This window comes from Diospyros lotus, chromosome 5 (assembly GCF_014633365.1).
Source record: "Diospyros lotus cultivar Yz01 chromosome 5, ASM1463336v1, whole genome shotgun sequence".
Classification (NCBI taxonomy): Eukaryota; Viridiplantae; Streptophyta; class Magnoliopsida; order Ericales; family Ebenaceae; genus Diospyros; species Diospyros lotus.
The window spans coordinates 35,347,278-35,372,591 of record NC_068342.1 but is presented as its reverse complement, the minus strand read 5'-3'; the positions used below and the strand labels follow the sequence as shown (position 1 = coordinate 35,372,591).

Here is a 25,314-nt window from a genome sequence, read left to right as displayed (position 1 = left end):
TGGTCTTGAATCGTTGCAGAAGAATGCTCAGGTTGCGAGCTTAGATGGTCTCGAAGATGCACGGTTTACCAATCAATCAGCGTTGCCATCGAAGCCGGCGCCAGCAGTTTCCAACTCTACGAATCGGTAAATCATAAAACCCTCCTCCTCCTTTTCCTCTGTTGTTCTTACTTCTTGTAAATAGGTTGCTACCAAAAAGTCTACTTTTGCAGAAAGTTTATAAATAATTCATCCGCTGTGACATTTTCTAAGTATAAGCTATTTTAACTGAGAGAATCTGATCCGAATTTGGCAGAATATGGGTGTTTTATCTACTCTTATGGCATTACCCTGTCACAATTTGTTCTATTAACTGAAGCGTGTTATTTTATTATGTTTATTTGCAATGAAATGATTTATTTATATAACGCGAACGTAGGTGTTCACCTGCAAGATATAAATGAAATCTTCAGGCCGCAAATTCTATATATGTCATCTTTGTATGCAAGATGAGCCGAACCCAAGTAAATTTTGTAGATATATTCTTAGCTTAATCTGTTGTCTTGCTGAAATCATGACATCTGGATATTATCTAATTGAAGTAGCTAAGTTTCAGATGAGGTTCGGCACTGAAGAGAATGAAGTGGAGAGTTGGGCCAAAACAAATTTGATGAAACATCTGCAAGTAATCAACTGTGTGGATAGTTGGAAAATGGAGAGAAAAAATCTGGAAGATGGAGAAGTGGAAGAGACTCTGAAGGGTCGTGGACTATAAATACCCATCTAGAAATGAGAGAGAGAGAGAGAGAGAGAGAGAGAGCGAGGTGTTTGTAGCAATCAGAGAAAAGTGTTTTCAATGCAGTTTGTGAAGAGGAGGAAAGAGCAATTGGTGGCTCGCAACAAGTCGAAAAGAGCATTAACTTTACAAACCATTGTATATCTGGCATTCAAAGGTTTAGTATATAGTCCATTATACGTTTCCACACAACTAAAAATATACATGTGTGTGTGTGACTTACTAGCATGTAATTTCTCTTGAGTTTTGATTGCTCATTTAGAACATAGAAATGAAAGCATATAGTCAATCCCCGAGAATCGGGCTTGGACAATTATGGAAGTTTGGTCACAAACAGAATAGGAGAGAAACGAGAGAGAGAGAGAGAGTTCTTCTATTATTCGATAACCTCCTTTCCCACATATAGGCTTCCTCTTTAACAAAAGGAGTTAGGCTGTTGTAACTGTCTAACTGTCCCAGCTACTTCCCGCCCACTTACAACCCCCTAGCTAACAAATACAATGGATTTAGTGGACATTTCCCTTTCTACCCCTGGGATCGTGACACATGGAAAATGAATAATTTGTGTTGTAGACATTAATTTTTGAATATAGAGAAGTTATTCTATATGTCAAATATAATATTCTTAGAGAATTCCAAATTACTGAATCTGCTCGATGACGGCCGGTTTCTGCTTGGGACGATTGGATCTGGTGGTGTTGGCTGGAAGGAAGACTGGAACTGGTCGATTTCACCAGAACTCAGATTTGGTCAATCTGGTGAAGATTGTTGAAAAGAATGCCTCGTGGTGGACTTTGCTAGAAGGACGGTCGAAGCTTGTCGAAATCACCGGAAGGATGGCTGTATCTGGTCTAGTTCACCAGAAACTCAGCCGGATCCGCAAGACATTGCAGGAAGGCAGGATTGCTTAACTTCATCAGAACTGAAGCGATGGTCGGCGCTGTTTGGCAGTGAGGAAGGGTTCTTGGTTCTTAAAGGGGGAGGAAGGGATAGGATGGTGAGGATGAGGCTGAAAGGTGAAGAGAAGGAATGGAAGAAATGAAAGCTGAAGAGAAGGAATGGAAAAAATGAAAATGGAATGGGTTTTAAACCCATTCCATTTCAGAAATCCATTCCAAAACTTTGAAAGCAATTTTCAAAAACAAACACCACTTTCACTGTATCCATTCCAGAAAATTCTGAAAACAACAACGTTTTTAAGCAGGCCCTAAGTTTTTCTTTTTCAATTTATTTTGGGTTGGGTAGATCTTAAAATGGAATGGATATGTGCGTGTGTGAAGGATAGCTAGTCAGTCAAATAGAAATGAAAATATGAACATGAAAACACCATAATGGTGTTTTCTTTTTTACCAAAACAGTTTACTTTTTGGAAATAAAAATAATGCTCAAAATGCAATTGCAGCAGTAAAATAAAACAGGTCCAAATGTGCTTTTAGATTCAGATCTAACTGAATTATCTTGAATTTGTCCAGTTTTAGCAAACCTTGAAGGTATGAAGAAAAAATCTTTTAACTTCTGAATTAAAGTGAATCAAGTTTTAAATGTCCATTTCAGAGCTTGTTGGAGAATTGTTATTCTGCTAGTGTTTGTGCCTTTTATTTTCCCAAACCCTAATTGTTTTGGCCTATTTTGTTAAAATTTGCTTTCTTATCTGTTTTTTTTTATGCACTTTAATTTTCCTAATTAGTTTATAATTTAACAAGACCTATTTGTTCAACCTTTTAGCAACATTAGGCCCTTTAGTTAAGAATAAAAGAAGAACCTACATCAAGCAGTTGCATGAGCAATTACACGCTTCTTTTTTAACCAAATGGGCATTTGCACTCCACTAGGCTGCTCACTTTGTGAGGGATGAGGGAGGGTCATATTTCTCAAAATTGTGACTTGGCACATAGTTTCCTTATTTTTATTTCCCAACTTATGCAAAGTGCTCTAATTTAAGTTAACCACAATTGACTTTGTCCAATGGTGGTAAGCTTGTTGTCCAGTGGTGTCTAATTTATCAACAATACTAATGGTGAAGTTCATTATATATTTTCATCTTGTTTCCTTGTTACCATTGCTAAGTGTGACGTTGTCATATGGTTGGCCAGTTTACAAATCCATCCCAAAACTTGTATTTTCATAGATTAAGAGCTATTACCTTTTGATAACATGTTTCTCCAATTGTGATATTGATTAAACAGATTTTAGGGCCAAAAGAGGTTTTATTCAACTGCCATGGTTGCTGCTCCAAGCAGTCTCTTTTCCATTATAGCCAACCACTAAACAAAGCATCATTTCTCTATATGTCGTAAGTTTTTTTTGGGGGGGTTGGGGGTTTGCATGGACTTATTCCATAATGGGAACTAAAGTTAAGGGGTAGAAGTTAAAATTGTACCTTGTAGACAACCTGCGTTTACTTATATGCGTTGTACATGAATGTAAAGTCTGTCCCTAATGCTTGCTCCATATCATGGAGAGTGTTAAAGGCAGTGGACTTGGTTAAGAGGGTGTCTTAATGCTTTCTTTTTTCTTCTCATTGGAATTGCTTTACAAAGACTTGTCGTAGGAATTATGAAGGGGGAACAAGCACATTTGGAGAGTGAAATACGAAGGAGACTTTTATGCTGGGTCCTCTCAATGCCCAATGCAAGTATTGGATATGGACATGACAAAAAGTACACTAAATATATTGTATTGGTATATATGGTACCAAAGGTCTACATATGCTTGTTTTACTATATTACTAGGGGATAGACAACTGTAGTTGTTACCTCAAGTCAGTGAAAGTTTTTAGTGTAATTCATTGATATTGAGAAACAAGAAATTAAAAGAGCAAAGTAAAGCAAACTTTTGCACATGGACCTTGACAAGCATTTTTTTGGGCATGTTTAATTTCTTCTCTAGAAGGTGTTTTCGTGTTGGGTTTATATCACTTCAACCAACACAAATTCTGAAGAAACTTACCTTAACCCACCTGATAATGCATGATGTTACCCTTGATTTGCAGGCTCTCCCACAAGGATTGACGACCACCCTCCAATGACCGTTGCATAGTTAACTGGTTCTTGGAACGCTAGGTATGTGGTGGTGATGGTGGTGCGTGCCGCAGGGGGGGGGGGGGGAGGTTGCTCTTTTGCAAAAAAATTATGTTTTATATTATAACATAATAAGTATTATTTTTTATGTTGTACTTTTTTTTTGCATTATAACTAGGTGTAAAGCCCAGAATGTTTATGGGCCTTAAAAAAGAAAAGGCAACCAAGGAGGTTGACCCATAGTGGCTGAAATCAATTAGGGTTTCGAATTCGATAAAGGGGGAGTATAAAAACCCTCTATCCTTGCAGCCGCCTACCATTTTCCCAGCTTTCCTTTTCTCTTTTGACGAGCCATGATTCTCCCTTTCCCATTGCCTTTTTCTTTCTCTTTTCTCCTTTAGCCCATTCTCTCTTCTCCAAACAACATCTCTCTCTCCCTTTTCCTTTTTTTCGATTGTTTTTGAGAGGCAATATTGGGACGACGCCTCAAGTTCTTTCTTTAATTACCATAGTGTCGTTCAATGGTTCATACTGTGGTTACAAACAGGTATTTTTTTATTGATTTGTTAGTGTTGAAAATCTTCTTTTTCCTTAATATCTCTCCCCCTCTATTTTGGTTTGTCTTGGGGTTTGATTTTTTGTTTATTTTCTTCCTTCAATATGGATCTGCAACCTAGGTGAATTGGAAAACATTCCATGTGGTTCTAAGATGCCAATGCGCTATGTTCTAGTGTGTGCAAATTGGAATGTGGTTCTTGAGATTATGACCCATGGTGCCCTTAATACAACCTTGCCAGACCATATTTTCGGCCCTTTGACAAGAAAATGATGTCCATAAAGCTCCTTAAACAGCCTAATCACACTGAACCACTAAGATTGGGCCAGATCATACAACTAATGACCTTTGACACCACCCCCCCTTTTCCCCCCCTCTCTGACAGTAAAGAAGTATGGAGATCTACAAATCATGGCCTTTTGGTGTGTGTAGAGCTCCATCAATGGTCTAATCACTTTGAACCACCAAGATTTGGGCAAATCCAACGACTAGTAACCTTAGACAACACCCCCTTTGTCTTGCCCTTCTCCAACAGTGAAGAAGTATGTAGATCTGCAAGTCATGGTTCTCTGATTAGCTTCGACAAACCTCTCAGTCGGTTTCCCAGCTTCAAATACACTCTTTCCAGTTCCAGAGACCCCCCTTATCAGGTAAACTCCCTCTGCCTCCCACTTTGCCATCTTACATTGTAAATTTTTGTTTTATTCGTTGTTTTCTGTTTTATTTTCTGCATAAAATTGCAAATATTTTGTGATATATATATGTAATTGTAATACATAGGGACTTAACAAAATTTCAATCACTATACGGATAAAAAAATATCAGAAATAGACCTATCAAGCAAAATTCTTTATTTTGTTTTCATATAATTTTTTTTTTTCAAAATGACAACAAACATCGAACAAAAGATTCAGTTTTAGTTCTCCAAATCGAAAATAGAAATTGAACGCACAAACTTGAAATTAAGATGTGGAAAGTGACTTCAACAAACAAACTTTCAATAAGATATTAGACCTGAATATTGGCAGGGGAATGAACATGTGCATATATATACTGATCACCTAGTTGGAATTATAGCATATTCTAAGGATGTACTATGCTATTAGTTAGTCCTACTGATAAAATAGATGTTTGGTTGGAATTTTAAGGTGGAGAAGTTATAGTTAATCTACCAAAGTTGACTTGTATATTTACACAGTGATGACCCAAAAAAGGTCTCTAGACAGTAAAAATTGTGTTAATTAGGATATATTAAGGAGGGAAGGGTTTTAGTTAGGCGAGCAATTTATTGCATTTTTTGTACCAAAAGTAACATAAAAACTGAATTGTTTGTATTTTTGCCTATTTAACATTTTTTACAAGACAAAACTTAACTGACGTGTTGGCTATGTCAATTAGGATATCTTCATGAAGATTCTCTCATTTGCTAAGCAAGGGCCTCTAGTTATCTGTGTCATTTCTGCTGTGGGTTCAATTTCAAATGTTACACTTAGACAACCTAATTCTTCTAGTGGTACAGTGACTTATGAGGGGTGGATTTTTACCTATCCTAAAATTTTCATTTGATAATTTTATGGATTTGATTACAGAGAATGTTGCTTTTGAATGATGAACAAGATATCTTGAGACTTCTACTAGAAACTATTTATCTATCCTAACAATTTCGTTTGATAATTTTCTGGATTTGATCAAAGAGAATGTTGCTTTCAAATGATGAACAAGATATCTTGAGACTTCTACTAGAAACTATTTGTCTTTTCTTTTGTGGTCCTTTTGGATATGTTTCTTTATCATTGATGCGGAGTCCATAGTTATGAGGTGGACTTCTCCCCTAGAACCATGATCCAGATCACATTTCTTTTGTGGCCCTGGATCATGGGGAATGTGACTTGGGTCAACTAGAATGGGATCCCAAGCTGTTTATGAACTCATGTAGAGCAATTTAAAATTAGGGATGAAACTTGAAGTTCGAATAATTTTCAAAGAAAATTAGAGAAAAGAAAGCTTACCCCACTTTCTTGTATATTCTATTGCATTTTAAATTATTTTCAAACTTGAGTTTGCTTGTGCATTGTTGAGAGTAAAAAATAATGATATAAAAGATAAAATTAACTCTCTATCTAACAATAAGTATGAGATGGTAGTTTAACAATTTAATATGATATCAAAGCAAGCAAAGGTCCTTAATTCAAATTTCATTGTCGACACAATATCTAATTTATTGCAAGTGGTTGGACCATTTTTACAGTGAAGTCTAGCCACAATGAAGGGGAGAGTAAAAAGTAATAATATAAAAGATAAAGTTAATCCTCTATCTAATAGTTTAAGTTTTTATATGAGGTGGTGGTTAACAATTGAACATGTATGTTTCTTCTATAATAGTTGCACCCTTTTCATCAGAGACTGAAAACCTTCTAGCTAGTTCTTTGCCTTGTTGGTAGGGCTCTTGCAGCTAATTTTCCAAGCATCATTTTTGGTCTGTTATGCATCCTTGATTTTTGGATTCTCATCCAATCTTTTGGAGATGGTGCAGAGTGTCGATTAGGACATCGTTGTTGGATTCTGTAAGCTACTCAGCCTGCCCTAGTCAAAACCGGTGCACTGTATCATCTACCCAAGTTCATTACAAGGTTTGCTTTGAATAGGAATGGGGGATCTGCATTATACTGGTTACTGAGGTTGATGAAAATAACCTCAAGCCTATCCTTCTTCTGTGAATGAAATTGCTAATCTAGATCTTCGATGTTCACTGGATTCCTGACGTCTGGAGTTCGGCTTTGGGGCTTGAAGGGGTTGCATGTTGGAATCCAAGGATCCTCCCACACTTTAATTGAGTCTCCATTTCCCAACAGTGAGGCACCTTTAGATATAATACTCTGAATTTTAGAATCATTTTCCACATTGCTGAACTTGAGGCGGGGAAGATTCAGCTTCCAAAAATTCACTTTTGAAGTGCTATGGTGGCCCAGAGGCTATCTTTTGTGCTGTAGTAGCCTGATTGAGCAGTTCCCATGCTCACTTGGCAAGAAGAATTTATTCATGTGTTTAAATTTCCTGAAGCCCAGACCTCCCAACTCCCATAGGCTTGCACATTTCGTTCCAGGCACCCTTTGGTTTTCCCACCAAAAATTGCATATCATTTTGGTCTCCCCTCCCCCCCCCCCCCCCCTTTTTTTTTGGCACACACTTTAAATAGAAAACTTGAAGACATTGCATACACAGGAATAGCTGATAGAATGCTTTTAACACTGTGACTGGAATTCCTTTGCATGAGTGGGCACTAAACATGAACCTAGGAATGTAAAAATTGAGGTTTCTGGCCAATAAGCAAAAAGCCTTAGAATTAGTGAAGCCATTAAATGGAAAGGTTATGAATAGATTAATTGTCTTATATGACCCTAGTGATATGTCAAAATATTGCCTTCTCATTTTTATCCGTCCCAACATAAATACACAGTCAATATAATTATCATTTGTCCTTAACGCATGGCTTCTTATAACAAGATATTGCTGCGGAAAGTGGAAACACATATATACTCATAAAAGATGTTGGTTATTGGAAAGAATGGATGATAGGCTTGGGAGTTGTGATACGGTACTCAGAATAAAGAAGGAAAATATTTGCGGATATTCTCTCTACTCCATTCAGCTTATATCCTGATATTTATAGTAGAAAATATACTGTAATGCACTGCTGAAATATCTGTTTGACCTTTTTCTTATTTGCTAGTGCAAATTTATGGTTAATTCAAATGTAAAAATTTCAACTACCCTTGTAACACCATGACCATGTTGAGTTCCAAGCTTTTCTTTTTTTGGTGCAAGCAGCTAACAGTAAAAAATCCAGTTCCTGAACCTAGAAATAACTAAAATTGGTTTTAAAATTCTCTGTGTCTTAGTGGACTTCATATTGAGAAAAACAGAGTAGAAAATGAACTAATAAAATAGTAAGATGGATACCAGTCACATACTCATTCTTTTAGATGATACATATGTTTCGTTGCTAATCCTAGTTTTATCATATCTGTTATTAGCACTAATATGCCTAGCATGCATATGCTTAGTGGTTGTGGTTTGTGCAAATGAAATCACTTATAAGCCGCCCTGATTCTGCATATTTTGGCTGTTGACATGTGCAAACCTTCTTGGCCACTGCCATTCTCTCTCTGTTACATAAAAAATTAAATTGTCCTTTCTACAACTCTTTGTAGGGAATGTTCGATATTGTTTCACTGTCAGGATTGTTCGCTCCCTCAGAGGTTGGGACCTCAGCTTTCAATAGCTCAGGTTGCCTGAAGGTGGTTTTAGCAAGACCTGGCGGTCATGTATTTGGGGGAGCACTTGCGGGAAGAATAATAGCAGACATTCCTGTACAGGTGAGCTCCTTTCTTTCTTTCTAGGGAGGGAAAAGATGGCGCTTGCAACCATGTAGTCTCGATCCTGCATTTCCACCTTTTTCTTGTTTTTCATTCCTAATTTTGGAGACAAGGCGAACTTGGCTGTTGGCCAGAATTCTTTCATGAATTAGCAGAACATCTTCTCGGTCCTGATGATTTTTTCATCTTCTCATTGGATTCCACAGTAGCAGTGGTAGTTGTAGTTTTGGATTCGCCATGATTTGATATATTGCTATATTTAGGTTGTCTTCGGCAGCTTTCTGCGGAGTGGGCATCAGGAGAACTTTGTGGCAACAGAAACCACATCGAACAATCGGGAGGAAGAAATAGAAGCAGACTTGCCTTTGCCCGCTGATTGTCCGGAACAAGCAAAGAAATAGAAGTAGAGCTGCTACCGTCGTCTTCCTATATCAGACTCTTCTTGTTCCTTTGTGAAATAGAGGACCAAACAAGACAAAAAGACACTTGGATTTCATTATCTCAAAGTCCATTGGCAATGGAGGAGGTGGCGATGGAGGCGTCGAAGATGAAAGCTGCGATAATGAAGGGCATAGGGATGAGAGAATGTGATGTTTAAGGGTAGAGAGTTGAAAATATTTGAGCTTTTTGAGGGTAAAATTATAATTAACTTGATCGATGAAATAAGCTCTCAACAGCATTTTGAGAAAAGTTGGAGACAGCTTTTCTAAAACGTTGTTAAAATAGTATTTAAATTTTTTAATTTTTAAGAAATGTGTAACTAAATAAATTATATAATGTTTAAGTCAAAGGGATAAATTACCATACATACCCCTTCCTTAGTTTTTGGCAAAGTTGTTCTTATATTTTCGTTTTGTTGCTAATTTATCCATTAAGCTTTGGCATTAACAGCATTAACTAAAATGAACTGAAATCTAATTTTAATTAATATATATTTATTTTATTTTATAAAAATGTATCTCAAATTTACGACTAGATCGTGAATCTCTCCTGTTTTTTATTCCATACCCCAATTTAATTTTCTAAACATTAGAAAAGAAACACTATCATTAATCACAGAATTTCATGATAAGACTTAATGGCATCAAGTTCACCTCAAATTACTCTAGAATTATTGGAGGAATCATAAAAAAAAAAAGATAGATGTTGATCATGACATACAAAATAAAAAATATTTTTAATGATAACAAAAATACTTTATAACATAAAAAAAAAAATACAATTCTAACGTGACTCTTTAAAAATCTGAAAAGAAGAATAAATAAGTGTTTGAACCAACTTCAAAAATTCAACCTTATCTAAATCGTTTGAAATGCATGTTTAAACATTTAAATTACAGTCAAACTCAATGTCTTTATTCAAACATCTAAAAAATAAGTTATAAAAGTCTTGAAACAATTCTAGTATAGTATGTATCCTTAAGTCAAGGGTTCATACAAACATTTGAGACCCATGCTACAAAAGTCTGAAACATGTCTAGAATGTATCATAATTACTAAGGGTTCATATAGATGTTTAAATCAAGGAGTACATTTGAAGTATTAAGACATACTGTACACCTAAGAGGGGGTGAATTGGGTGTTTTTGAACTTTTCTTGATTTCAATGAATCTTTATATAAAATAGTTTGGACTTTTTCAAACTATGAACATTGATGCTTTAAGTATAATTTTGTCAGAAAATTATATGTAATAAGTATAAAATATATTCAATATAAGAAAATTTGATCATTTCAAAGTTTTGGAAAGCTATTGATGTGAGTATTACAACTGATAACAAATTTGCTTAAAGTAGAATTTAAACTTTCTTTTGAATATATTTGCCGTGAATTATATATATTAGAGACATATATATTTTTATAACTGTCATAAAACACATGTAAATATATAAGAAGTAAAATATAAATGCTGAAATAAAAAGAAATAAATAGAGCAGCACATAACAAAATTTATAATGGTTCGGCTCAACTAGCTTACTCCACTCCCTTATCTCCTCACCAAATATTTTAACCAACTACTAGGTAACTTCTAAAACGGGATCGGCTACAAATCACTTACAACGGAATTTTCAAAGTCTCAACCATAACCACTATATTTTCATGGATCAGGCGTAACCTGTTGTGGGTGAAGCATCAAAATGTTGTCGTCTTGTTGGAGGGCAATTTTGGAAACCTCAGCAGTCCACGTGGACGGCTGATGGACGGCCACTTTGCAACCATTAAGGCCTCGTCTCTTCTGATATCCGACGCCTCTTGATTGTCCTTGCTCTGCCCGATGCCTCTTTGCTTGTCCTCTCTGCCTTTCTGTTAATCGTGTTCTACAATTAATCGATGGCCATCGATGCTGCCTTTATCAATCTCAATCCCAGCCGTTCAACTCTCATTTAAATGGAATAGTGCCTCGGGATGATAATTAAGACGAGAAATATAGCAAAAAGAAAGAGGAAGAAGAAAGATTGATCGGGCTGTGGGGTTCTTTGAGTAAGCTCTGTTTTCGATTTGTATAGACTCTTTTTCTTCATTGTAATCTCTAGTTCTTAGGTTTGCTTCTAATCTGTATTTGTTGATTGTGAGGCTATTTTGTTAGAAGAACCATTGATGTACAGTCTATTTGTTCGAATCCTTGTAACCCTACTCGATATAGTGTAGTGAGCTCTTTCTTACATAGCTCAATGTGGACGTAGCCCTTTGGGTGAACCACGGAAAAATTTCTGGTGTCCTCTTCCTTTATTTCCTGTCTATTTTTGTGTTATTTAGCATTTTGTTGCTCAAGTGTGTTATTGATACTACCGAAAGTATTAGGGTTTTGAATCAGTCATTTATGTTCTGTTCTTGTTGAGTCTTCCGCTCGGTCCAACAGTGGTATCAGAGCTTGGTTTCATAAATCGTGCTCTAGGGTTGAGTCAGAATCCGGGTCAGATGATTTCTGCGTTTGGGTGTTCTTTGTTTTTGCTTTGTAAAGAAAACCGAGTCTCTAGGGTTTCTTCGATTCTCGGTTAGTGGGTGTGTGCTGAGAGAATCTCAATCTAGAGGTCTAGGTTACCTTTATGCAAATCGAAGATGTCGTCCACCCAATTTGAAATCAGAATATTTGACGGAAAATGAGACTTCGGTAGTTGGAAAAAGAAGATGAGAGTCCTTCTCTCTCATCACAAAGTGCTGATTGCACTGGAACCAGATGATCGGAAATGGTTTATAGACCAGATTGCTCGCACTGAGGAAATCAGAGAGGAGGCTTACAACCTCACATTTCTTCATCTCGGTGACAGCGTTATAAGGAAGGTAGATGGTATATCTAACCCTATAGATCTCTGGAATAAACTTGATTCTTTATTTTCTGTGATGACTGCTCCTAATCTTGTGTATTTAAAAGGTATGTTGTTTAACTTCAAAATGGATACCTCTAAATCAATGGATGAAAATGTAGATGAATTTACTAGATTAGCTCTATTGTTAAGAGGTACTGACCAAGCACTGGGAGACACCAGTGAGGCCATGATTTTATTAAATTCTTTGCCTGATGAATATGATGTTGTTAAACATGCTTTACGTTATACTGGAATAGTTCCTAGTTTAGATCTTGTAATCTCGTGTATTAAAGCAAGAGAACTAGAACTAAATACAACAAGGAAATTTGGTAACAATATGTTTGTGAAAGCTAAAAGTGATAAGAAGAATTACATAGGAAATAGTGATCAATCTAGTGGAACAGGGTTTAAAGGAAAGAAAAAGGATAAGAAGGGAAAACAGAAACAATCAAAATGGAAGTGCTAACACTGTGGAAAAGAGGGACACATCAAAAAGTATTGCTATGATTTCATTAGGAAACAAAAACAAGAGGGTAACACAAATGTAAATGCAAGTAGTTCAAACTGTCTAGCGGAAGTTCTCACTGTCTCTAGCTCATCTATTGAAAATAAATGGGTAATGGATTCAGGTTGTTCTTTTCACATGTGCCTTAATAGAGAGTGGTTTCAAAACTTTAATCAAAAGGAAACTGGTACAGTCTATATGGGAAATAATCAATCATGTAGTGTACAAGGAATTGGTGATATACCTTTAAAACTACATGATAACAAAGTGAGAATCCTAACTGATGTGAGGTATGTACCAGGCTTGACGAGAAACCTAATATCTCTAGGCACTCTTGATGAGTTAGGTTTCTTATATAAAGTAGAGAACGGTTTCATGCATGTTCTGAAAGGTGATAATCTAATCATGTCTGGCTCTAAGAAATATGGTTTGTATATTTTAAATGGTTGCTTTCATCCTTCTGTTAATATGCATTCTGCTTGCATTATAAAATCTGATGAGACAGATATATGGCACTTGAGACTTGGTCATATGAGCATGAAATGCCTGCAGGCACTGAAAAACCAAGGCTACCTTGGATTAGTGTCTGCTGGATCCTTGGATTTCTGTGAGCCATGTATTCTGGGCAAGCAACACAGGTTCAGTTTCTATCAAGGGACTCACCTGGCGAATGTATGCCTAGAATACCTGCATGCTGATTTGTGGGGACCATCCCAGGTTCCCTCCCATGGTGGTAACAAGTATTTCCTTTCCATTGTAGATGATTACACTAGAAAAGTTTGGGTATTCCTACTAAAAACCAAGGATCAGACACTAGAAAAATTTAAAACATGAAAAATTTTAGTAGAAAACCAAACTGATAAGAGGATTAAGGTGTTAAGAACAGACAATGGATTGGAATTTTGTAATAGAGAATTTGATGCATATTGTAATTCACAAGGCATTCTTAGGCATAAGACTGTTATAAATACACTCCAACAAAATGGAGTGGCTGAAAGGATGAATATGACCATACTTGAAAAGGTTAGGTGCCTTTTCTTTACCTCAGGAATGCCTAAATCCTTCTGGGCTGAGACCCTGTCAATTGCATCTTATTTAATCAATAGAAGCCCTTCAACAGTCCTAAATTTTAAATGCCCTGAAGAAATATGGTATGATAAGAAAGTAAACTTTGAACACTTAAGAGTCTTTGGTTGTGAGGCATATGCTCATCAATCTGAAGGAAAGTTAGAACCCAGATCCAAAAAATGTGTGTTTGTAGGCTATTAGGAAGGTACTAAGGGATATAGATTGTGGGATAGGCATTCAGGTGGAGTTAGGATAATTATTAGTAGAGATGTCATATTCAATGAATCTAAATTCCCTTGTAAGATAACAAACACAGAAATATCTGATGATAACAGAAAACTAGATGATCTTACTATTTTAGGAGATACTCAAATTCAGGTGGAACAACCAGCTATGGGAAATAACACATCTGGTGCTTCGACCACAGGTGAACCAGATTTGGGAAATGTGTCTTCCTCTACTGACCACACCTCTGATCTAAATTCTGATCAAGAGGAACAAACAGGAAACCCTGATATTGAGGAGGAACAAACCAGTGTTCCCCAACAGAATCTTAGTGACTATCAACTAGCTAGGGATAGGAGCAGAAGGGCAATGAGACCACCCTCAAGATATGCATATTCAGATTTAGTTTACTGTGCCCTAGTTGCCGGGTATGAATTGAGGGATAGTGAGCCTTCTACTTTTGAGGAGGCTGTCAACTCTCAAGATAGTGTTAAATGGCAGCAAGTTATGGATGAAGAAATGACATCTCTTGCTGCAAATAGGACTTGGGAACTTATTCCCAGACCAAAGGATCAAAAATTAATCCAATGTAAGTGGCTGTACAAATTAAAAGAGGATATGTCACCCTCTGAACCAATTAAGTACAAGGCAAGGTTAGTTGCAAAGGGTTTTACCCAAAGAGAGGGAATAGATTACAATGAAATATTTTCCCCAGTTGTCAAGTTTAAAACTATCCGTTTAATGCTAGCTGTTACTGTTCATTTTAACTTAGAACTTGAACAACTAGATGTTAAGATTGTCTTCCTGCATGGTGACTTGGAGGAACAAATATTTATGGTTCAGCCGGTTGGATATACTGACTCAAATAAACCTCAGCATGTCTGTTTACTAAAGAAATCTTTGTATGGCCTAAAACAGTCACCTAGACAATGGTATAAGAAATTTGACCAATTTGTTTCAGAAATTAGCTTTGTTAGGAGTCAGTATGATAATTGCTTCTATTTTACCATTTTAGATATTCCTATTTATTTGCTTCTATATGTAGATGATATACTGTTAATTAGCAAATCCAAGTCTAAAATCAGTGAATTGAAATCTATGTTAAATATGAAATTTGACACGAAAGACTTAGGGCATGCTAAGAAAATCCTAGGAATGAAAATAGAAAGAAATAGAAGCAATTTCAGTTTAAAAATTCAGCAACATGATTACTTGTTAAAGGCTGTTCAAAGATTTGGCATGAATAATTGTAATGCTGTTTCGGCTCTCTTAGTTGGTCATTTTTTGCTTTCAAAAGCTCAATGTCCCATCTCAAATTTTGAAATCATTAAAATGGAAAATGTACCCTATATATGCAAATGCCATAGGAACCATTATGTATTCTATAATTAGTACCAGGCTTGACCTTGCTTATTCAATTTCCTTACTAAGTAGATTCATGTCAAACCCTGGGAAACCTCATTGGGATGCCTTAAAATACTTGTTTAGATATATAAATAGTTCTGTTGACATTGGTTTGTGTTATAAAAGAAGATATGATAATCTTGATCTTGTGGGGTATGTAGATTCAGATTTTGCAGGGGACAAAGACTCCAGGAAATTCACTACAGCTTACTTCTTTACATTGGGAGGTAACTGCATCAGTTGGAAGTCACAATTGCAGCCCTTGGTTGCATTATTTTCCACTGAGGCAAAATACGTGGCAATCTCTGATGCCTTTAAAGAAGCCACAGGGCTTTAAGGCCTCCTGAGGGAAATAAATTTGCTCCAAAACCAAGTGGTGGTATTCTCGGACAGTCAAAGTGCTATCCACCTCTGTAAAAATCCAGTATATCATGAGAGGTCTAAGCACATTGAGGTAAAGTTTCACTTTGTCCGAGAGCTGGTAGCAAATGGAATTGTGATGATAAAAAAGGTTTCTACTGAGGAAAATCCAACTGATATGGGAACCAAGATTTTGACTGTAGCCAAGTTCAAGCTTTGCTTGAGTTTGCTGCACATTGATGTGGGTTGATCCTTCAACTGACTAGAGCGATGATGGTAAGAAATTGAAGCATGTTGCACTATGTTCTGAGTATTGGGTTCATTCTCCCCTTGATGCTTCAAGGTGGAGATTGTTGTGGGTGAAGCATCAAAACGTTATCGTCTTGTTGGAGGGCAATTTTGGAAACCTCAGCAATCCACGTGGACGGCTGATGGACGACCACTTTGCAACCATCAAGGCTTTGTCTCTTCTGATATCCGACGCCTCTTGATTGTCCTTGCTCTGCCCGACGCCCCTTTGCTTGTCCTCTCTGCTTTTTTGTTAATCGTGTTCTACGATTAACCGATGGCCATCGATGCTGCCTTTATCAATCTCAATCCCAGCCGTTCAACTCTCATATAAATGGAATAGTGCCTCGGGATGATAATTAAGACGAGAAATATAGCAGAAAGAAAGAGGAAGAAGAGAGATTGATCGGGCTATGGGGTTCTTTGAGTAAGCTCTGTTTTCGATTTGTATATACTCTTTTTTTTCATTGTAATCTCTAGTTCTTAGGTTTGCTTCTAATCTGTATTTGTTGATTGTGAGGCTATTTTGTTAGAAGAACCATTGATGTACAGTCTATTAGTTTGGATTCTTGTAACCCTACTTGATATAGTGCAGTGAGCTCTTTCTTACTGAGCTCAATGTGGACGTAGTCCTTTGGGTGAACCACTTCTGGTGTCCTCTTCCTTTATTTCCTATCTGTTTTTGTGTTATTTATCATTCTGTTGCTCAAGTGTGTTATTGATACTACCAAAAGTATTAGGGTTCTGAATCAGTCATTTATGTTCTGTTCTTGTTGAGTCTTTCGCTCGGTCCAACATAACCTATAAAGATTACAAGAAATAAAAGTGAAAATGATACAAGAGAATCTTACAAAAAAAGCTCACAATAAAAGAATACTTCTCTCAATTACAAAGACTTAAGCATAGGAAGAATAAAGCACTCTCTTTGTTTTTACAGTAAGTGAAAAGTGAAAGCTTGAAGGATCTTTTGGCTCTTAGGAAGAAGTAGGTAGTATTTTTGTAGCTTCTAGTTTTTTCATCTTCTCCTTTTATACTTGTTGTAAGATATGAAATATCTGCAAAAATAACCTCCTTCCTTCTCAAAATAATAATTAGAATATTCAAAAAATAATGCTCAATATGTGAGAGAAAGTTTAGATCAATTTATTTGTCTTAACGGTTAGAATTATACATTAAATACACTTACAATGACTAGTCGAGTACTGATTCCAAACTATATGTAATCAAATAATGATTAGTTGTTGATGAATTAAATAATGACTAGTCGGTTAGAACTGTCATCATTTTCGTTAATTCATGCATGTAACAATTATCATCTTGAACTATGTCGACTTGAGAGTCTATATTTTTTGAAGATAATATCAACTTTTGAACTGTGTTGCCTTATCTCTTCTAGTCATTGTATCCTTCTGTCTTTATTGGCTAGTTGAAGAAGTTGTCCATAAGAAGTTTTCACATTTTTTAAACCAAGACACAAAAAAGTCACTAATATAAGTGAGCTATTATGTTGTAGCAAAAAGGTATGCAGAACATTGAAAAGTTGTGACTGAGCTCACTTACTGTTTTTGTTGTTAAATGCATTGTAAATTCTATATTAAGATTTTATGTGAGATTTGTATTTATTATATCAAGAGATTATCTTGTTTACAAGGAAATGTAATCAAGGTTTATTAGCTCCTATACAAATGTTAGGTTTTTAATCGAGGTTACTAGCTCTAGAACAAAAGCTAGCGATTGTTTTCTAGTGAAATCCTCAAGGGATATCTTGAAGAGAGATGATGTAAGCTCTTATAGTTGAACCTCTATAATTCTTATAGATTTTTTTGTTCCATATATATATATATATTAAAAAATCATAAAAATCTTATATCTCAAACCAACTATCACAAAAAGATTTTTACTAAAAAAGATTAAATTTTTCATAAGCCTAATTCACCCTCTTTGTGGAACATTTTCTATAAGTGGTATTAGAACATGTTTCTACTTGTCTTTGATTAATTCATTCCAATATTGAGTCGTGACCAATTTCATTGATAATGGAACAATTAAAGGGCAAACCACACAAACCGATCCCGAACCAACTATATATATTGGAAAGCTATAATGAGAATTTATGTGCAACCAAATAATTATATACGAGGCATGGAGAGCCATAACTAGGGATATAGATCTTCCTACTAAAGAAGATGGTCTAATAATCCCTAAGAAGATGAATATGATGAACTAGATTAAGAAGATGAATATGATGAACTAGATATGAGAATAACACAAAGTAATGCTAAAGCCATGAATCTATTATATTTTGTTTTATCTCCTATAGAGTTTAATAAGATTTCTATTTCTGATGTTGGTAAACAAATATGTGATATGTTACAACTAACTCATGAAGGTATTGGTTTATTATTAGTTCATAATTATGAACTGTTCAAAATGAAAACTAATGAAAACATATATGAAATATTTATTATTTTCACTGAAATAATTAACAATATTAAATCTCTTGGCAAAGTCTATCCTAACCATGAGTAGTAAGAAAGATTTTGAAGTGCCTCTCCCAAGAATGGAAGCCAAAGGTCACAATCATTCAAGAAGCTAACGATCTCTAATGTCTTGGCCTAGATGAGCTTATGGGATCACTAATGTCTCATGAATTGGACCTTCAAGATGCAAAAGAAGAAAGTAATAAAAAGGACAAAACTTTAAAGACCATTGAGGAAAAAAAGATGCTGAAGATAGAAGGAAGCAATGATGAGGATGAGCTAGCTCTCATCAGAAAAAGGAAAAAGATGCCAATGAAGAGGAAGATGAACATGAAAAATTTGGACAAGTTAAAGACCTGGTAATTTGCTACGAATGCAAGAAGTTTGGGAGATATCAAATCAAAGTGTCCCATACTAAAGAAGCAAAAGAAAATGGAGAAGAAATCCATGATAACAATATGGAGCAGTAACGAGGATAGTGACAGTGAAAGCATTAAAGAAGAGGTAATATTTGATCTCTCATCTTTTGGTTTCACTCACTATCAATTACTTGATGCATTTCATGATGTTTTTGAAAAACTTGAAAAATATCATGCAAAAACTCACCTTTGAAAATAGAGTTATCCTTTGTCAAATAAGAAAATGAAACTTTGAACATATCAGACTCTTCAAATTGAACATTGAGATGGTTTTTATATTGTGGATCTTCCTATCATATGATAGGAGACATATCCTTGTTCCTTGAACTCAATCTCAAAGAAAAAAGGGTACGCGACAATCGAGGACAATGTGAAAGGAAAAAATAAAAGGTATTGGAAGTATTAGTATCTTGAAACTCACTATCATTAAAAATGTTTTGTACATTGATTGTCTAAAATATAACTTGCTTAGCACTAACCAATTATATGATAAAATTATTTATGTTCACTTTAAATCTATTGAATGTGTTGTGCATGATGGAAATGAAGTTGTGTTTGTTGGGACTAGACATGAAAATATCTACATAATTTACTTGCATGATATATTCATCTAATATAAAATTTCTACTTACTTTTAAATGACGATAGTTGAATATGGCATAAAAAACTAAATTGTGCTGGTATGCACTATTATCTAAACCAATTAGATTTTACCTTGTCAAGGGTTTCTCACGATAAAATTTGGAATAGACAAAGTGGGTGATGCCTACTAAAAAATAAAAAAACTAAAACTTCATTTAAATCAAAAGATACAGTCACTACAATTAGGCATGTAGAACTATTGCATATGGATCTCTCTTGATATTAAACAAAGAGGTAAAATGTTTATTTCATCCTTCATCCTTTCTCGTCCCTTATGATTTTAGAAAAAAAAAAAAAAAAACGAAATAGCAATGAACTCATTGGGTTTCATCATTGACATCTAAATTCATTGTTGGCGTGCAATAAACCTAAATAGGTATTGAATCTATTTGGGTTCATCGCAACAAATGTAACTCGAACACAAATTTGGATTCAAATATGGAGAGAGGGGATAAAATATCTCGAACCAATTAATCTAAATATGATTTAAGCTATATTTTAAAGACTCAAAACTTGAGTTCAAAAGATGAAAAAGAGAGAGACCAGTGGTAGAGCCAAGACTTGTGCTCAATGGGAGCAATCTTTTGTTCATATATTATCATAATATATCAACCTAAGATAATTATAATTTTTATTAATGTTAACGTGAAATAATATAATTTTATTTCGTTGAGTAGCGTGCATGTAACGTATAACGTGGAAACATAAAAATGGTGGTTGTTGCTCTGCAGCTGCAAGACACAGAGAGTGTTTCAATTCAAAGCATAAAAAGCATTGGTTTAGGTTTTATGATATCAGAAACTGTTAAGACTTCTCCACAAGGCTTCATCGTCTCCCATCAAGTTTCTTCGTCAAATCAGAGATCGTTTTCCTTTCCAAACGTCCGATTTCTATGATGATGCCAAGATCAGGACATTAATTTATTTGTTCCCTTCCTGATGTTGGAAGCCTCTATAGATGTGAATGGATTGTGGATCGTTCCGGTCTAACCTCAGCCCAGTCTTGACCCCTAATCTATGGCCCAATCTCAACCCCCTTCTTGCAATTTAATTTTAGTCATGTGCCAGTCTATAACAACATCATTATTGTCGCACGTTGAGCTCTCTCACGCTCGTTTTAAATTCCATCCTTATTAGTGAGGATCCTATCCTGATTAATGATAGATCATATTCTGATTTAATGAAGATTCCGTTGGCACCATATCGTCGTTAGGGAGCCCCGTTGGTGTTGAATAACCAGTCCCATTACTATGCAGCAGCTGATGCAAATATTTCATGCACGAGAACCTTTTTTCTCTCTGTATAAATCAGCTCTATCAAGAGTGGATCCATGTTCTCTTATAGCCTATTGATACTTTGCCAACTTACTCTCTTACGAGCGTCGCAGGTGACAGCCACTCCCCAAGTCCGTTCCCTGCCATTGCAAGCTCCCCTCCGATCACCACCCCTTTTGGGCAGGAAGGAACAGATTGGTTATCCTCTCTCCCTCTCTCATTAGTTGCAGGGAAAGCGAGAGAGAACGGGTGAATATTTGAAGCGGGGTTAGTAACCTTCATCAATGCACCGATTGCGTGTGAAAAAGTGCTTGGTGTCCTTTTTAGCCTCAAAATCACAAAGCCAATGACACCCCAAGATTGGAATTTGCTGAGATTGTTCAGTAGGATCTAAATGTCATCCGAGGGGAGGCTCAGCCAGACGAACGGGACCCCTGTTCTTCCACAGGAGAAGCAACCGGATCCTCGCATGGCCAGCCATGAAGCAACGAAGGAAGACCCCCGGTGAAATTTCTATGGTTGGTTAAAGCTGTAACCATGGGTTTGTTATGTCCTGAGAGATCCTTATATGGTTCAAGAACCTAATTTCTATTTGGTTTTCCACAGTTGCAACAAAGTGGAACTGGTGGTGTCCTCTTCGTCGTCGTGATGATTAGGCAAGTGTTCTGTCCTTAAAATATAATGTATTAGGCTTTGTTGCATATTTCAGCATTATTCTTGGGTACATGTCATATTATGAAACAATTCAGTATCATGCATAGTTGTCCAATCCTCGGTGATTTATTATGAAAATTGGTGGAACGTAGATGAATACGTTAGTAATCCAAGTGCATCTCATTGGAAAACTATTTCTAGAATCTTTTGGGGTTCTGAAAAGATTGGAGGATCTAGGGTTACCTAAGCTATCCTGTTGTACTTGAAGTTATACTAATGCTAGTTGGATTAAAAGCGTAAGAAATATTCTGTCTCCGTTTGTGTGGATTTTTACCTGAGTGGTGGGATCATTTCATGGGATTCCTATAAACAGACGTTTATAACTTGTTCCACTATGAAATCAAAGTTTATTCTTATTGGGAGTGATTGGGGAAAAATTCGTGATAGATATTTTACTGGCCACAGTCAATAATGGCCCATTCGTTTGTAGTGTGAATTTGAAACAACTATGTTTGGCTTTGCTCTAGGGGTATTACTTTGAGACATGAATATATCAAGCAACTACTATCTAATGGAATGATTGTCATTCTGTATGTATGATAGGTGTTGTGAAAGTAGCATCTCTGCATACATGGTTGGGCCATATTGTATGGCATTCCCAGTTCCAATAGGAGTCATGGTTTTAAGATTTTGCGTCACCAATGATTTGATTTGAACTTTTTCCTTATATTGAGTTGATCTATTAGGAAATCTTCAATATTGTTGGCTGCAGATTTTGATTTTGATTAAATTCTGGTGGCAGTTTGCCATGAACCTTACAACAATTCTAGGGAGGAAAATCATGCCTTAAAGACGTTGAACATATTAGTGTTAAGAATCAAAATCATGCTAAATACAAGCCATCACAAAATTTTCTGAACATATTCCCTAACTTCAACATTTCTCTGGCATGTGGATTGGCAATTCACAGGCCAATTTCAACACTTCCTCAACTTGGGTGGGGCTCCTCCGGTGATCCCCCAACTTTGGCAACACCTATATTACTCTGTGGCTAGGTCCATTGAGGCAACTTTCCCACTTCCCTAAATACAACACTCTCCCAATCATTCTAGTGCTAGGAGAAGCTTTGGCCGCCTGTAATGACCTCTGACCACTTCTCACATCCCTAATTACCTTTAGCACAGATAAACGTTAAGCACAAAAGTTCTATTAAGGATATTCCTATTACCTGTGACACTGATTACCTTTGGCACCAAAGTTCATTCACTATATAAAGAAAATAACACAAACAGATCTTTCAAATGATAGCAAAATCAAACAACAGATTCATTTGAAAGCAGAAATCCAAAAATGAAATTGGAAATGAACACACAAAAATTAACAGAAAAATCAAACAGGCTTGGCCTTCAAAATACATTTTTTATTAAAGAAATGCTAAAATGTATTAATTCCCAAACAAACTATGTAATGCAAAAAGAATTAGAAAAAGCTGAATAAGGAAGCACGACATGTTGATTCCAAAATTACAATGAACATAAGGAATACAGCCATGCTTAGCTGCACTAACATACATGTTGAATGCATTTAATATTATTGTTGGTAGTTATAAAAAGTGATTCATACAAAAATTTTGCAAATTACTTTGATAGAATGGTGCATTGGCATCATTTTTATAAATGAGTTGATTTCATGAATTTTAGAAATTAATTAACTATATCAGTATATGCCAATTATGCATCAATAGCGGCATTGTGTTACAAATGCATTGCACCAACATAAATTTGAATCCTAATTCAGAGATAGAAAGCATTAAAGGAATTGAATGGTCAAAATCAAAACAAAAACTACATATGGTATGAAATTTTCATAATCCACAATATAAATTGCTAACCCATATCACTTCAGCCAAATTGGACAACATTAGAGTAAATTTAATCATTAATTAATTTATGCACATTGGGCACATGCCAAATAAATCCCCAATGGCCGCACACATGGAAATTTCCTTCAACTTTAAGGGCAATCCCACACATTTCTCTGGTGTTATTGAAAAGTATAAAGATGAGGTCAGTAGCATGACAGGGGTCTGAACTTTTCCAACAAATAACAATGAGCTGTAAATTGTAAATGGCAACAAAATAAAAGAAATTTTCAGAAAAGAAAATTTCTATTCTATTTCAACATTTCCCATTTGTTTACCGCCTTTACCATTTTACCCTCTTGTTTAATCTTTAGAAATTGAATTTCTTTCCCTAGAGTTGAAAATTCCCCTCAATTGCTACATTTGAATTTATACATGCTGTTGAAGTAAGAGAATATTGTATAGTTATTATTATTATGTAGGAGGTATACAATGGGTATGTATAGGCTCTTTGATTAAAAAAGGTAAGAACCAATTATGGAAAGATTACAAAGAATATAAAAGATCTATAAAATATTCTAGCAATATTTTAAAAATATTGTAGCAATATTCAAATCTTCTTAGCTTCTGGAGTTTGGATTCTAGTTCGTGGAAGTTCCTGAGTAGATGAGGTAGCAATTGTATATTGATCATGATAGACAATGGCTTTGGTTGGAAGAAGCTACAAAAATGACTGTTGGGAGACATGACTCCAGATAATTGCTCGACTCCAGATAATTGGTCACTCACAATCCCGCCACTAGGGGATATTCCACTAATCAAGCAATTTTGCATGGAGAAATTACAAAAACCTAACAATCCCAAGGACTTTGTTTATCCAGTCTTGGCAAACGATATGTGGTGGAAATTAGAGGTGGGCAGCGGACACAAATCAATGAAGCATTCATGCTAGATAATAGAGATGAGGCAATTGCTGCATGCACAACACAGACGAAGAAGTTCGACTCCCTTGGTTAGAATTTAGCAAAGGCTCAGCTAGAAGTGGCACACAAATTAGGAACTCCTCACTTCTCACCTAGCAAACGACAACAACACATGGTGGCACGAAGTGGTCTTTTGGGCAGCCACAAGCTATCTCTCTTTTTGGCGATAATGGCAGCATTGTGGTTGGAGCGGAGAAAGCTTTGGTAGATTTCATCTTGCCATTAATGGCTAAATTGAGCAACATTAGGGGTAGATCTGGTTTACAATAATGATAGTAAAGGAGGAGAAGACTAGCAGAAGACAAAACAAACAATAAAAGAAACAAATGGAGAGACTACTAGAATAAAATAGCTTGAAACAAAAGAAGACAAATCATAACTAAAAGGAAGACAAAACTGAACAACTGGAGATTGGGTTTGCACATAATCAGTCTCATGTTTGAGAAAACATGTGCTCAGAATAGATCAACGAGCTCTTATACCATGTTAAAGTGAGAGAACATTGTATTCTTGTTATTGTAATGTAGAAGGTATGTTCACACATAATTAGTCTCGTGTTTAAGAAATCATGAGGCTTAGAATAGATCGATGAGGCTCATATACCATGTTAAAGTAAGAGAATATTGTATTCTTGTTATTGTAATGTTGAAGGGATAAAATGGGTATGTATAGGGTCTTTTGACTAACCTAAAAGGGTAATAAAGACTAACCTAAAAATGTAATAAACAAGTATGGAAATAAATATTACAAAGAATATAAAAGATCTATAAAATATTCTGGCAATATTCTAGTAATGTTCTCAATATATTCTATCACATGCATATACAGATTGATGTGCGCCCCATCTGCTTTCCAGTGTAAGAGCAGTTATTGACAGAACCAGGTCAAAATAATTTTAGGGTTCTTGTCCTTCTGCATAGTTTTGAGGCTTTTTTGATTGGTTGAGAGTGAAGCGTGGGCTTGAAGGGCTCTGTCAGAGAATTGGTATCTGTATGTTTTTTTGGATTATTTAATTTTTGAATGTAGGAGATATTGTTAGTGGTCTGATGACAGAGAAAATGTTGTGCTTGATGTTGATTATCTTTAGCTGATTTTCTTATTGATGATAGGGTCTTTGAGA

General features: G+C 35.7%; 1 protein-coding gene across 8 annotated transcripts in view; it reads left to right on the top strand.

The window, feature by feature from the left end:
- LOC127801546 (AT-hook motif nuclear-localized protein 4-like) overlaps window positions 1–9,421 on the top strand; it is a 37,899-nt gene extending 28,478 nt beyond the window's left edge. The window contains exons 2-6 of one of the 8 annotated variants that reach the window (XM_052336779.1): window positions 20–126; window positions 3,768–3,837; window positions 4,473–5,001; window positions 8,563–8,727; window positions 8,991–9,405. In XM_052336779.1, the coding sequence (XP_052192739.1) occupies window positions 4,621–5,001; window positions 8,563–8,727; window positions 8,991–9,128 (684 nt within the window). In that variant the 5' untranslated portion in view covers window positions 20–126; window positions 3,768–3,837; window positions 4,473–4,620 and the 3' untranslated portion in view covers window positions 9,129–9,405. Of the gene's footprint in view, window positions 1–19; window positions 127–3,767; window positions 5,002–8,562; window positions 8,728–8,990 lie in introns of all 8 variants that reach the window. The other 7 variants (XM_052336777.1, XM_052336775.1, XM_052336780.1 and 4 more) reach the window with 7 other exon arrangements.
- The last annotated feature ends 15,893 nt before the right edge of the window (window positions 9,422–25,314 follow it).